This window comes from Uloborus diversus, chromosome 3, assembly GCF_026930045.1.
Source record: "Uloborus diversus isolate 005 chromosome 3, Udiv.v.3.1, whole genome shotgun sequence".
Taxonomy (NCBI): Eukaryota; Metazoa; Arthropoda; class Arachnida; order Araneae; family Uloboridae; genus Uloborus; species Uloborus diversus.
Genome location: NC_072733.1, coordinates 49,586,862 through 49,600,141, shown reverse-complemented (window position 1 = coordinate 49,600,141; position 13,280 = coordinate 49,586,862). Strand labels below are relative to the sequence as shown.

At 36.2% G+C, this 13,280-nt stretch overlaps 1 protein-coding gene across 1 annotated transcript in view; it reads right to left on the bottom strand.

Moving 5' to 3' along the window:
- The window catches only part of LOC129218354 (calpain-5-like), a 137,119-nt gene that overhangs the window by 30,274 nt on the left and 93,565 nt on the right, over nt 1–13,280 (bottom strand). The window contains exons 9-10 of the mRNA XM_054852598.1: nt 7,260–7,379; nt 6,983–7,179 (exon numbers count right to left, since the gene is read on the bottom strand). Of these exons, the coding sequence (XP_054708573.1) occupies nt 6,983–7,179; nt 7,260–7,379 (317 nt within the window). The remainder of the gene's footprint in view (nt 1–6,982; nt 7,180–7,259; nt 7,380–13,280) is intronic.

Genomic DNA, 13,280 nt, shown 5'->3' with positions numbered 1-13,280 from the left:
TTTCTTAACAGTTTGGGTTTTTTGCTATCCTGAAAATATGGCAGCCTTGCTTGGCCATTTCCAATCAAGACTTTAGGATTGAGATTTGTTTGTGTGGTGTTTACATAAAATGATGTCAAAACGAAATTGAATACCTTAGCTTGAAACAGAAAGTCGATTTCTTAACCAATTGACTTCTAACAGTACGATAAAGAGAAAAAAAAGTAAGCAGACAAAGATAACTTCCTTTTTTTAAATAAATATGTTAGTAAAATTTATTCTCTGTGAAAATCTTTTTGACTGATAACTCTTTTTATTCTGAACTGTGATCATTATAGTTTATCTAACATACACTATTCCAGAAAAAATAAAATAAAAGAGAATATTCTTGAAAAGACTGGGAAGGGAACTTCCGATAACTGAAAGCTTTTAGCCAGCCCCTTGTGACTTTGAGTTATCAACAGTTGACTGTATATTCCAGGGATGGCTCCCCCCCCCCCTTTCCAAGTAGCCCTCAACATAATCAATTCCGGTCATTGCGACCCATGTTTCAAAAATGTTGTGCGTCCCTAGTGTTCGATAGCTGCGATAGCGGACTGTATTTTTATGCGGAAAGGTGCTGGTAGATGTGGGGTTGTTCATATTTATGCGATGTGATGAAATTTATGCGATATAATGAATAAAATAAGACAACTGACCACACATCATCCTTGTTCCACCATTTATTGCGATCTAGAACAAAACAGAATGAAAAATGCATGCCAAAATAAAACTCGTCTGCAGATAAAAATCATCTGCGTTATTATTCAATTCAGAGCAAGGCTAAACTTAAGCAGCGGAACTTCCCTTAACGCTAAACACACAACATTCCGCCCGGCATTGAAAAATTTTTCAATATTTGTCACATTATATGAGATGAGTTTTTTCACAAAAAAAATTGTTAACACTCCTTTTGTCCTGGCAGGACACATATCTTTGATATCCCTCTTGTATAAATATTTGATGAGGTTTTTACTTTGACCACCCTAATATTTCCATCTGAACCAGGTGTAGTCTGTATAATTCTGCCCAAGGTCCATTTACCTGGGGGTAAGTTATCATCTTTAAGAAGAACCATAGTACCAATAGGAATATTACCTTGTTTGAAACACCACTTAGTATGGTTTTGGAGATGATTTAGATAATCTCTTTGCCAACTTTTCCATATCAATTGCGTGTACCTTGTAAGTTTTTGCCATCTTGACAAGTGATTTTCATTAGTATCAATTAATTGTGGCTCTGGAATTGCGTTAATGGACGACCGATTAAGAAATAGCCTGGAGTGAGAACTTCGTATTCATTAGAATCTGATGGCAAGGGAGTTGAAGGACGCGAATTTAATGTGCCTTCTATTTGAATAACGATAGTCAAAAATTCTTCTATTGTAAGTCTAAAATTGTTTAAATTTCTTTTCAAATGGTATTTAACCGACTTAACACCAGCTTCCCACAAACCTCCAAAATTAGGGGAATTGGGAGGAATGAATTTCCAAATTACTGATTCAGAAGTTAAATAATTAGAAAAACTGCTATTTTGCTTAGTAACAAGTGATAACAATCGTTTTAACTCCGAATCTGCACCTTTAAAATTAGTGGCATTATCTGACATAATATTGAACTTTTCCCTCTGCGAGCAAAAAAAACGCTTTAGAGCAGCTATGAAAGCTTCTGAAGTCAGCTCTGTGACTAATTCAATGTGAATAGCTTTTGTAGCCAAACAAATAAATAAAGCTAAGTAAATTTTGGAATAGATTCCCTTTCTTTGGTTCTTGTATTTAATTTCAAACGGACCACAAAAGTCAACTCCTGCAATATTAAATGTAAAATTAGGGTTGGTCCTTTCAGATGGAAGATTACCCATAATTTGTTGTGCAGTAACAGGTTTATTTTTGAAACACGTAATGCATTCATAAAATATCTTTCGTGCAGTACTTTTACTATTAATTGGCCAATATTGCATGCGAACATGATGCAGCAATGATTGTGGACCCAAATGTAAGTACTTTTTATGGAAATATTCAAACATTATTGAAGTGAGTTTATGGCTCTTAGGTAAAATAATTGGATGTTTATGATCAAAATTTAAGTAGGAATTACTTAACCTACCTCCCACTCTAAGAATTGAGTCCTTATCTAGAAATGGATTTAAAAATTTAAGTTTACTTTTCCGAGCTACCGATTCGTTTTTCTTCAGCAGTTCTATTTCTTCTGCGAATTCCACTTCTTGAACAGATTTAATCAAGAATTTAGTGGATTGCTCCAACTCTTGGATACTTATCTGACCCTTAGAGCTGCTGCGGCCCTTAGCAAATCTGAAAATAAAACATAATGTGCGAATAATTTTAGAAAAACTGTTAGAAATATTTAGGACTGTCTCAATAAACGAAGTGTCTTTCGTTAATGTCAAACAAATATTCTTTTTGAGTTCACTTTCATAGGTATTAGAGTCTAGATAATTTGTAGAGGTTTCTGTCATTTTCTCTTCCGACATGTCTTGTTGTAGAAATTCTGGACCCTTAAACCACAAAGATGAGAGTTGAGAGCTGCTTGCTCCGCGTGAGATCAAGACTGAAGGGTTCTGTTCGGATGCTACATGTTTCCATTGGTAGGCTTCAGTAAGTTGTTGAATGGTAGAAACTCTGTTGCCAACGTAGGTCTTTAATTGATGCGAAGGAGTTTTGATCCACGCAAGTGCAATGGTGGAATATGACCACAAGATGACTTCCTTGATATTCATTTTCAAAGATTTTAAGGTTTTTTGTGTTAATTCTGCGAGTAGATGACAAGCGAAGAGTTCTAAATGGGCAATTGACATTTTCTTCAGTGGAGCTACCCGAGATTTGCTACATAATAGATGCGAGGACACTTCATGAGATTCAGAAATGCTCTGAAGATAAATAGTTGCTCCGTAAGCAGCTTCTGAAGCATCTACGAAACCATGTAATTTTAATGTGTCACCGTCTTCATTTTCTTGGTAATGCTGCACTTTAATATTTTCTATCTCCTTTAAGGATATCACAAAATTACGCCATTCGGTTGCGATTGAATCTGGTAACTTGTCTTCCCATTTTAGTCTAAGTAGCCACAGTCTTTGCATAAAGATTTTTGCCTTGAATATTATGGGGCCAATTAAGCCAAGAGGATCATACAGTTTTGCAATGTCAGATAGAACGTCTCGTTTGGTGTAACTTATCCTGGGTTTCAAGGAAACCTTGAAGGAAAATTTGTCTTCTGTTGGGTTCCAATTTATCCCTAAAGCTTTTTTCTCATTTTCCGATTTCTCGTCAAAACTATGATTTTCTCCAGCCGAATTAAAAATGGAATTGCTGACATTTGAGCTCCATTTATGAAAAAACATGCCACTGGTTTTAAACATTTCCAAAAGTTGTTTTTGGACCTCTTCAAATTCCTTAATGTTTGAGGCTCCGGATACCACATCATCCATATAGCAATCACTTAGAGTTACAGTAGACGCAAGAGGAAATTTTGATGCTTCATCATATGCAAGTTGTTGAAGTGTTCTAATAGCTAAATAAGGGGCACTTGATGTCCCGTATGTTACAGTCTTTAACTTAAATGTGAGAACAGGGTCTTCTGCCGTCTTTTTCCACAAAATTCTTTGGAGATTTTGCTGAGATGGATGAATTCCAATTTGCCTGTACATCTTCTTAATATCGGCTATGAATGCGTATTTATGTTTGCGAAATCTGACCATTATGTCAAAAATATCTTCTCGGACGTCACTTTTCAATAAAATATCGTTAAGGGATTTTCCAGAAGTTGTTGCGGCTGATGCGTTGAAGACGACACGTAATGGAGTTGTCTGATTTTCTGGTTTATATACTCCGTGATGCGGCAGATAATAAGATTTTTCTTTGATATCTTCATCTGAGATAACTTCCATGTGATTTAGATCTTCGTATTCTTGCATGAAGTTTTGATATAATTGCATCATTGTTGGTTTGTTTTTCAATTGCTTCCAAAGGCTTTCAAGTCTTCGTTCTGCATTTGCTCTGGAATCTCCTAAGCAGGAAGGTTCTTCTTTAAGAGGCATAGAAACAATGAATCTACCGTCATTATCTCGATTATACGTCAACGTAAAATATTCTTCCCAAAATTTCGCTTCATCGCTAATGATGCGTTTATCGTCTTCCACGTTTTCAATGTTCCAAAATTTCTGAATACTTTGTTCAAGAGAGTCCAAACCTTTAACAAAACCACAAAATTTAAATTCGGATGCGCTTGTGCTTGTTCCAGTAGCTATATAGCCAAAAACTGACTCTTGAAATCTTAAATCCGGTGAAGGGATTCGAAATTGTCCAGTTTTTATGATTTCCCAAAACAACTCTGCACCAATTAATAAATCAATTTTATTTGGAGTGCCAAAACCCGGGTCTGCTAGGATTACACCTGGAGGCAATGTCATATTTTTTGTACTTATGACATAGGATGGGATGACATCAGTAATTCTTGAAAGAATTAATAAATCGAATTTTCTATTAAAAGTGCGATTTTCATTCGAAATTATTGCTTTTATTTTTGAAAATAGTTTCACTGAACTACCATTGATGCCCGAAACGGACGCGTGAAACCTTTCTTTCCTTAAATTCAATAAATCAGCGAATGCAGCTGTAGTGAAGCTGCTTTGGAAACCACAATCTAGGAGAACACGTCCAATAACTGGATTTCCAGAAGCATCTAAAACTGAAACAAGTGCAGTTGACAAAATCACATTTCGCTCTGCTGAGGGAGTGTAGCCAGCGAAAGTCCTAACGTCTTGGATAGCGGGAGAACCATTGTCAGGGGCATTGTCTGGGAACTGCAATTTTTCAATTGTATCCAAAGACTGGAGAGGGGGTGTGGGTTTCGTAGTCTCTCTGACTTTGTGCAATAAGCTGTTATGCCTTTTCCCACAAGTAAAACAGAAATGTTTGGATTTACATGAATTAAGTTGATGCTGATAGCTTAGACAGTTAGTACATAAATTATGTCTCTTTACTGTGTTCCATCTTTCTTGAACATTAAGCTGTAAAAACTGCTTACATTTAAATATTGCATGATCGGGAGATGAACATAAAATGCACAAATTTTTATCACTATTTATCATGAACGATTTTGAGTTAAATTTTTGTTCTGACACATTTTTTGAGGTTTTATGATAAACATTCCTCGACACATTGTCCAAAACTTGACACCTTTTTTCTAAAGATGATAGAAGCTCTTCCAATTTCGGAACTTCTTTGGAGCTTGCGTTTAGCTCAAATTGCTTGTGAGATTCTACTTCTAGTTTTTCTAAGATGATATTTATCAATAAAATATCACTTAAATGATTTCTCTCATATTTGAGGACTTTAAGGGCACGAATATTTTTATTAATAGTGTCAATTAGATGTCTAAGTTCTTTAGTAGATTGTTGCTGAATTTTAGAATACTTAAGAATAGAATTTACGTGTGTTTCTACAATTATTCTTTCATTTTCATATCTTTCTTCTAAAGCTTTAATTAATGAGTCGTAAGTGTCTTCTACTGACATTAAATGTTTTGCTTCACCGACTAAGCAAGATTGTAAATATTGAAGTTTGTGTATATCTGATAATTGGTTGTTACTATTAATTATACTATTGAATTGCATTTTAAAATTGTTCCATTCTTCAATTTTACCTGCGAACTTTGAAATCGAATGTTCCGGTAATCTAACTAATGCATTGTTTTTACTTTCATTGGTAGAATTATTTTCTTCATGCGTTGAAAGAAATGTATAAATTCTTACCTCTAATTCTTCAGTTTTCGATTCTAATTCATCGAGATCCTTTTCAATTGGAGGCAAATCTTCATCTTTTTCAATTAGCTGATAATACTGAGAACGCAATTCTGAAGCACTTTCTTGAATTCTTTTCAAGGCTTTAAGTTTAATATCCAGTTCAATTTTTGAAAATGTCCATTCTTTGTCCTCGAAGAATAGTCCTAATTTAGTTACTTGCGTTTTTAGTGCGCCCTTTTGGCGGTTTAAGGCAGTTATTTTCGCCATTTTCTACTGAGAACAACTGTTTTGAAGTTCTGTAATGCGATGCAAATAATCAATGTTCTGCTGCGAAGACGGACCAATTTGTTCGATAGCTGCGATAGCGGACTGTATTTTTATGCGGAAAGGTGCTGGTAGATGTGGGGTTGTTCATATTTATGCGATGTGATGAAATTTATGCGATATAATGAATAAAATAAGACAACTGACCACACATCATCCTTGTTCCACCATTTATTGCGATCTAGAACAAAACAGAATGAAAAATGCATGCCAAAATAAAACTCGTCTGCAGATAAAAATCGTCTGCGTTATTATTCAATTCAGAGCAAGGCTAAACTTAAGCAGCGGAACTTCCCTTAACGCTAAACACACAACACCTAGTATATAAAATAAGAAATATTCCTGTTCCTTCCATTGGAATCAATCAAAAACTCAATGAACTGGAAGTCCTTCCAACAAAGTAATACAAAGCTAAATCCTGTACTATAGTTGAAGCCAACCTAACCTGGTAGCCTTGTAATCCTGGGATTAGGCTCTGTGTAGCCTTCACAATACTGCCAGGTTAGGTTTGCCCCAACTATAGTGGGAAACACTGAAGTGGAAACTGAATGTTATATTATGACTTAACAGGTTTTATGCCTTGAAAATACATAAACTGTGCATTTCTTCATTAAAAAGCTATTGTTCCACACCAAATTTTAGAAACCTTGGTACACATTAATCATCAGAGGGATTGTTTCCTTTTTTCCCATGAAGACAGGTTTTCCTTTCATACAGGATCTGTATTAGGCAGGCTGTACAAACGCATAGAATTAAAATAGCTGAAATTTGGCATATTCCACCCTTCTCCTCATAAAAATTCGATATAACTAGACAAAAAATTGAATTACACCCTTAATGCAAAAAAAAAAGTAATAATTTCAAAGCTCTAAATACTTACTTCCCATTGTTTGATTTGCTAGTAAAAATTTTTAGAAGAAATTCTCCTTCTTCACCGGGATCAAATGTAGTAGGAACAATAACATGACGGCCAGCTTTAAGAGTGCATCTCAAAAATACGTTCCTTGACATTGCATATTCAGAACCACCTGACTTTTCTTTAACAGCATGCAAACGATAACGTCGATTAGCCTCAACCTATTAAGAGAAAGATAAATAAAAAAAGAACTCTGTATAGAAGGCAAAAATACATTTAAAGTTAAAAAATTCTTCCTCACCTTCATTACGTGAAATCCTATTACAAGATGGCTAATACCTTTACAGCGAAGAGCCCTTCTATCTTTTTGCATTAAAAATATCATCACTGTGTCATTATCAGTTTCAACATCAAAACGATACTGAAAGTAAGGAAGGTCAACAAAGACATTAATAGGTAGCCATGATGAAAAACCTATTCTGAAGGTGAAAGAATAGCCTACATACACATTATGTATGCAAACAAAAGTCTGTATAGGCATATTCCTGTGTCAATTCAAACAAAAAAAGAAAAAAAAATATTTCCTTCATAGTCTTGGAAATTTTTGAATTTAACAAATGTTAAAATTTGGAAAAAAATAAGTTACAAGAATATTTTTGGTATTTCCGAAACACATTCCTGGCTGCGAGTTGTTACTACTTCTCATCGTATTTTCATCCTAAATTCATTGCCTCGGAACAGCACTGCTCGTATATTGCTCCAAATCTCATCGTATTTTCATCCTAAATTCATCGCCTCAAAACAACACTGCTCGGAAATTGCTCCAAATCTCATCGTATTTTCATCCAAAATTCATCGCCTCGGAACAGCACTGCTCGTATATTGCTCCAAATCTCATCGGTATAGGGAGCAAAATTCATCGGATTCGGATGATCGGATTCTACTATTGCCGATGAGACATATTGGAGCAATTTCCGATGAAAACTCATCGGAATCCGATCATCGGCTGATCAAAGTTTGATCGGATTTCGATGAACGGCCGATGAGTTGATGCTACTCGGGTCCTAATTAGTTGAGGCAAAATCCCCTGCTTTTATTTTTAGGTTTGGGCTCTTGTTTATTGTTTATAGGGTGGTATGTTTTTCCCAATGTTACTCTATATTGCATATACTGGAGCTTAGATACTCTCTTTTAGTTCATAGTTAAATTTTTTGGTCTTTTGACCATACAGGATGCTGAGAAAGTTCCCACAATTTTGTTTAAAACGGTTTTTTTGGCGTTAAAATCGTATGTTGGATATTTATTTGGCACATATTGTTTATTGGCATTAAAAGTATTTGAGGTTTAATCATTTGTTCCTTGTTTGTTTATTGAGTTAGTGAGCTATGAATAGTGAAAATGTGCGTGTTACTGTCGTTGAATTACACAAGAAGGGAATGAAAACAGCTCATATTATTCGAACGACTGGATTCAAGAGTAAAACAGTCTATGATGCTGTGAAACGTTACAAGGAGACTGGAGATACTACCAACCGTCCATGGAGTGGTCGTCCAACCACTGCAACGGCTCCAGCGAATGTGCAGAAGATCCGCTGTTGCATCCGTCGCAACCCAGAACGCTCAGTACGAAAGATGGCCAAAGAACTGCAGATCAGTGAAAAAAGCGTCCGAACCATCGTGAAAAACAAGTTGGGATGTGGTTCTTACAAGATCAATCGCCTCCACTTCCTCAATGACACAATGAAGCAGAAAAGATTATTAAAAGCTCGACGCATGCTTCGCTTGACCGCTGGTGCTCACCTTTCGAAGGTCCTCTTTACCCATGTGAAGATCTTCACCATCGAGCCCACACATAACCGTCAAAGTCATCACCAACTGCTTCAGAAGAAGACCGCTGCTGCAAAAATCATCAGACAGTCACTTTCAAGCCTCCGTAATGGTCTGGGCTGGCATGTGTGCCACTGGGAAGACGCCACTTGTTTTCATTGACAGAAATGTCAAAATTTATGCTGCGAGCTATCAGCAGTGGGTTCTATACGATGCACTGAGGCCATGGGCAACAGAACTTAGGCCAAGATGGATTCACACTCCAACAAGACTTGGCTCCTGCGCATTCGGGCCCATCGCCCATGTTGGGCTTAAAAGTCTTTATTCAGTATCTTGGAGCGCTTTTAATTTAATTACAAATGTTAAAGTATTTTTTGAAACTTACCTCCGATATGTTTTTGCCACTCCGCGTCCTGTGTCCCAGCGGCGGATAACTGAAATTGATTCGGGCATGATCGTGCAACATCGGAATCATCCTATGACGTAACACCCGATGGTTGAGATGTTTTTGGCTACTTTGAGCCGAAAGAACGAATAGAAAGATTGTTAAATCACTTAATCAGGAATAGTTGAGATGTATATCTCCAATGCAAAGTAGGGTGTGTCATGGGATGACGTATCGCGGTCATGGAACGTATAAATAGATTGAGAATAAAATATGACAACGTATATAAAGTACAAATTCAAAATGAAAAAAGGTTAAAAAACCAGCAAACAGCTGTTTCGGCACTCTAAAATACAAGTGCCATCATCAGTGCAATTAAAAACGAAGACAGGTTCAACCCGACTAAAACACAGTCGAGGCGAACATTGGAATGAGAGACGAGTTGTAAAAGATATGAGAGCTGTACCGGAAACGATGACGTCAAGGTTACGTCAGAACTACAGAGGACAGTTGCACTCAGGAGAAAACGTCAGGGACAAAAAATAAATCAAATAACAGACTTCCAAACATTAGGAAAAGGGGGAGTGCTAGACAAATCATTGACCATTAAATTAGCATTTTTCCATATGTAATATGACTCCCAAAAATCTAAATCATGAATGGACGAACACTCGTGAATAACTGTGGCGGAAGAAAAAATAAAATTATGGCCACAAGACCAACAATGCTGAGCAATAGAGGAGCGTTTGAGATCCTGTTTTTTGACGTAGTTTTCGTGTTCTTTTATCCGGAATTTGAGGGATCGTCGAGTCTGCCCAATGTAGGCCAATTTGCACTGGCAGGAAACACTATAAATGCCCCATTTGTCAAGGTTCTGAACAGGGTGTTTAAGCTGGGAAAATTTTAATTTATTAACAGGAGAAAAAGTGACAGAAAAATGAAACTTTAAGATTTTGGCAATTTGTAGACTGATTTTAGGAAAAAAGGGTAAGACAACGGAACTCGAATAGTTCACAGGAGCAAGTGTTTGATTTTTGTTAGCTGAGCTGCATAGCTTCTTATAAATGGTATCAATAATATCTGATGTGAATCCCCGATCAACCGCAATACCTCGTAGGTAATTCAGTTCTGATGAAAGTAAATTGGAATTTGAACAAATGGCTAAAGCACGGTAAATAAAAGATCTAAAAGCAGCCAATTTTTGTTTAGGAGGGTGAACGGATAACTTGTGGGGGGGAAGAGAAACAGCAAAGGGTTTACGGAAAACAGTAGTTGTAAACATATTGTTATGACGAGTGATGGACACATCAAGAAAAGAAAGATGATTTCCAGATTCCAATTCAACAGTAAATTGAAAATGTGGGTCAATAGTATTTAGGATGGATAAAAGGTTATCAAGGTCACTGACAGACGAGTCCAAAAGCACAAAAATGTCGTCAACGTACCTGACGTAAAAATCAAATTGTATAATTTTAAATAATTTAAGTTCGAAATAGTGCATGTACAAATCACTTAGAATTGGACTCAAAGGGTTGCCCATAGCAAGACCTTCAGTCATACGGAAAAATAGCTGTTTGCTGGTTTTTTAACCTTTTTTCATTTTGAATTTGTACTTTATATACGTTGTCATATTTTATTCACTATGCAGTACAAAGTTTTTCGACTACTTTTTATGTATAAATAGATTGATCGAAATATTTTCAGTGCTCACTTGATTGTTTGTGTTTACTCCCCATTGGCATCTTGCCATTTTTGTTGACCAATCAGGGATTGGTCTTTGACGGTTTGGCAACCGTTCTTGGTTGTCATTGATGGAAGTTGCGGCGTGCTCGAGCCATTGTTGATGCAACGTTTTTGAATTCAAGCAGGGCTTGAGATAAGTTTTACTCGGTGTTAATTGTTGTTTAAAATGTTTTAAATTACTCCTTTTTGTGGAGGGAAAATGTCACTATTGCTGAAGGTGTTCGCTGGAGATTATCAAAAGATGTAGCTCATTGCAACTAGGCCTAATTCTTAAACTTGGCCTAAACCTGGATTGACTTACCGGTGCTCTTATGGTGGAATGGAACTGTCATCAGTTTGAAATCATCGATGTCCTACAGAGTGACCTTCCTGATTGGATTTCCTGGATGTTCCAACTATATTCCCTGAAGGTTCCGGTGGTATTCCAGTGTGTGCACAAGTTGGTGTTCCGTTATATGAAAAGGTTCTTCTAGAACCAAGCAAGCCTATCGGCCGGTGAATGATGGAACAGTTTGATGAATCTACAATTCGATTGCGCTTTGTCCAGAATTCTTCAGCAATGTAAACATGCGCATTTAGCGCAGGAAGGTGACATTTTACAATTTTTCTAAAATGTTTCGCGTTTTTCTAAAAGTGTTTGTTTAACAATTTAACTTTGAAATTTCTGTGATAATTGGGGGGTTTTTCAATCTAAATTAATTTTGGTATTTAACAAATTTTTCTTGTTGTATACTGTGATATTTTTAATAAATGTTATTTATTTAAATTATTTTGAGTATGTTTTATTTCTTACTGGCAGACTGCACGGCTTTTTGATGTTGGGGTTCTGTAAACCTTTTATTTAGTTCTATGAACTTAAGGTAAAGACAAATTACCCAACAAGTGGTAGCAGAGCGTGGTTTGTTCTGCCCGTGGGAAATAAAATATTTTTTGATAATGGACAAAGATTATAGAAATATAGAAAAGTTGGGATCCCATAATTGGGCTACCTCGTCCAGAGATATTAAGATGGTCCTTATTGAAAGAGACTTATGGGAAATAACCCAAAAGAAATTAGAGGGGGAAAATATTCCTGCACTTGACCGGAAGAGATGTGGTCAAGCTTTGGCAATAATCTATTTAAATTTAGAAGGCGACGTAAAAAGACTGATAGATGATATAGGAGACCCAAGCGAAGCTTGGAATACACTGAAAGGTAATTTTGAACCCCATCTCTGGCCAGGATGGCGACATTATGGGAGTCCTACTTTTCATGTAAACTAAATGAAAACGAATCAATTGGGTTATTCGCTGCAAGGTTGGGGGGAATCCATAAACAACTTGTTGATAATGGTTATGTCATGGAAGAAAAGATTCGGACTTTTCAATTGATTCGGTATCTGCCCTCCAACTTTGACAGTATTGTCCAGGCTATTTACCGGTGGGATGGAAGCATGTTTACCTTTTCCAAAGTAAAAGATGAGTTATTAGCCGAGGAGGGTAGAATCAAATATTTGACTAAAGAACCTGATACATCAAATTCGACAATGAATGTTTTTTCAAAACCCAACAGAAACGGAGTGGCAAATGAAAGGAATAAACCTTTTTTTAAAAACAAAATTTGTCATTATTGTAAGAAAAAGGGTCATATTGCCTCGCGGTGTTGGAGCAGGAATAAAGATAGTCAAAATAAAAATATAAATAATAAATCTAAATCAGACGCTCAAGCTGCTGGCATGTTTAGTTCAGTGGAAGAATCTGACGAAATCTCGGCTAACTCTACTATTCCAAAATGTGAAAATTCCTGGCTTTTTGATTCAGGAAGTACGACACATTTTTGCCGGGACAAAAGTTTGTTCACAGAATTAAAGCCTGTTCAAAATACCCAAATGGAGGTGGCAGTTGGTAATATTAAAAGTAAAGTAGAAGGAATAGGTAGGGTAATTTTCAAAATAGAGTCAGATAGGAAGCTGATAACAATAACTTTAAATAATGTATTCTATGCTCCAACATTGCGCCGCAATTTACTTTCCGGATCATGTATTGACCGACAAGGTTTTAAAATAAGATGGTATCCGGGTAAAATTTGTGTCTTTAATAAAGAAAATGTTAAATTGTTTACTGCAGTCTTAATTAATAAACTTTATTATGTTAAACCAAGTTTTTATGTAAATTGTGAAAATACCAATTATGTTGATACCCCTACTATTAAGAATCACTTTGAAAGGGCCAATACTGTGAATGTAGATATGGAGCTGTGGCATAAACGTTTTGCTCATACAAATATGGACAAAACGTATAGGTAGGGAAATAACGTATAGGTAGGGAAATTTAACAAGTAAGTTAGGAGCCACCCAAGGTCTTGAAATTAAAAGGGGGTCCAGATTTG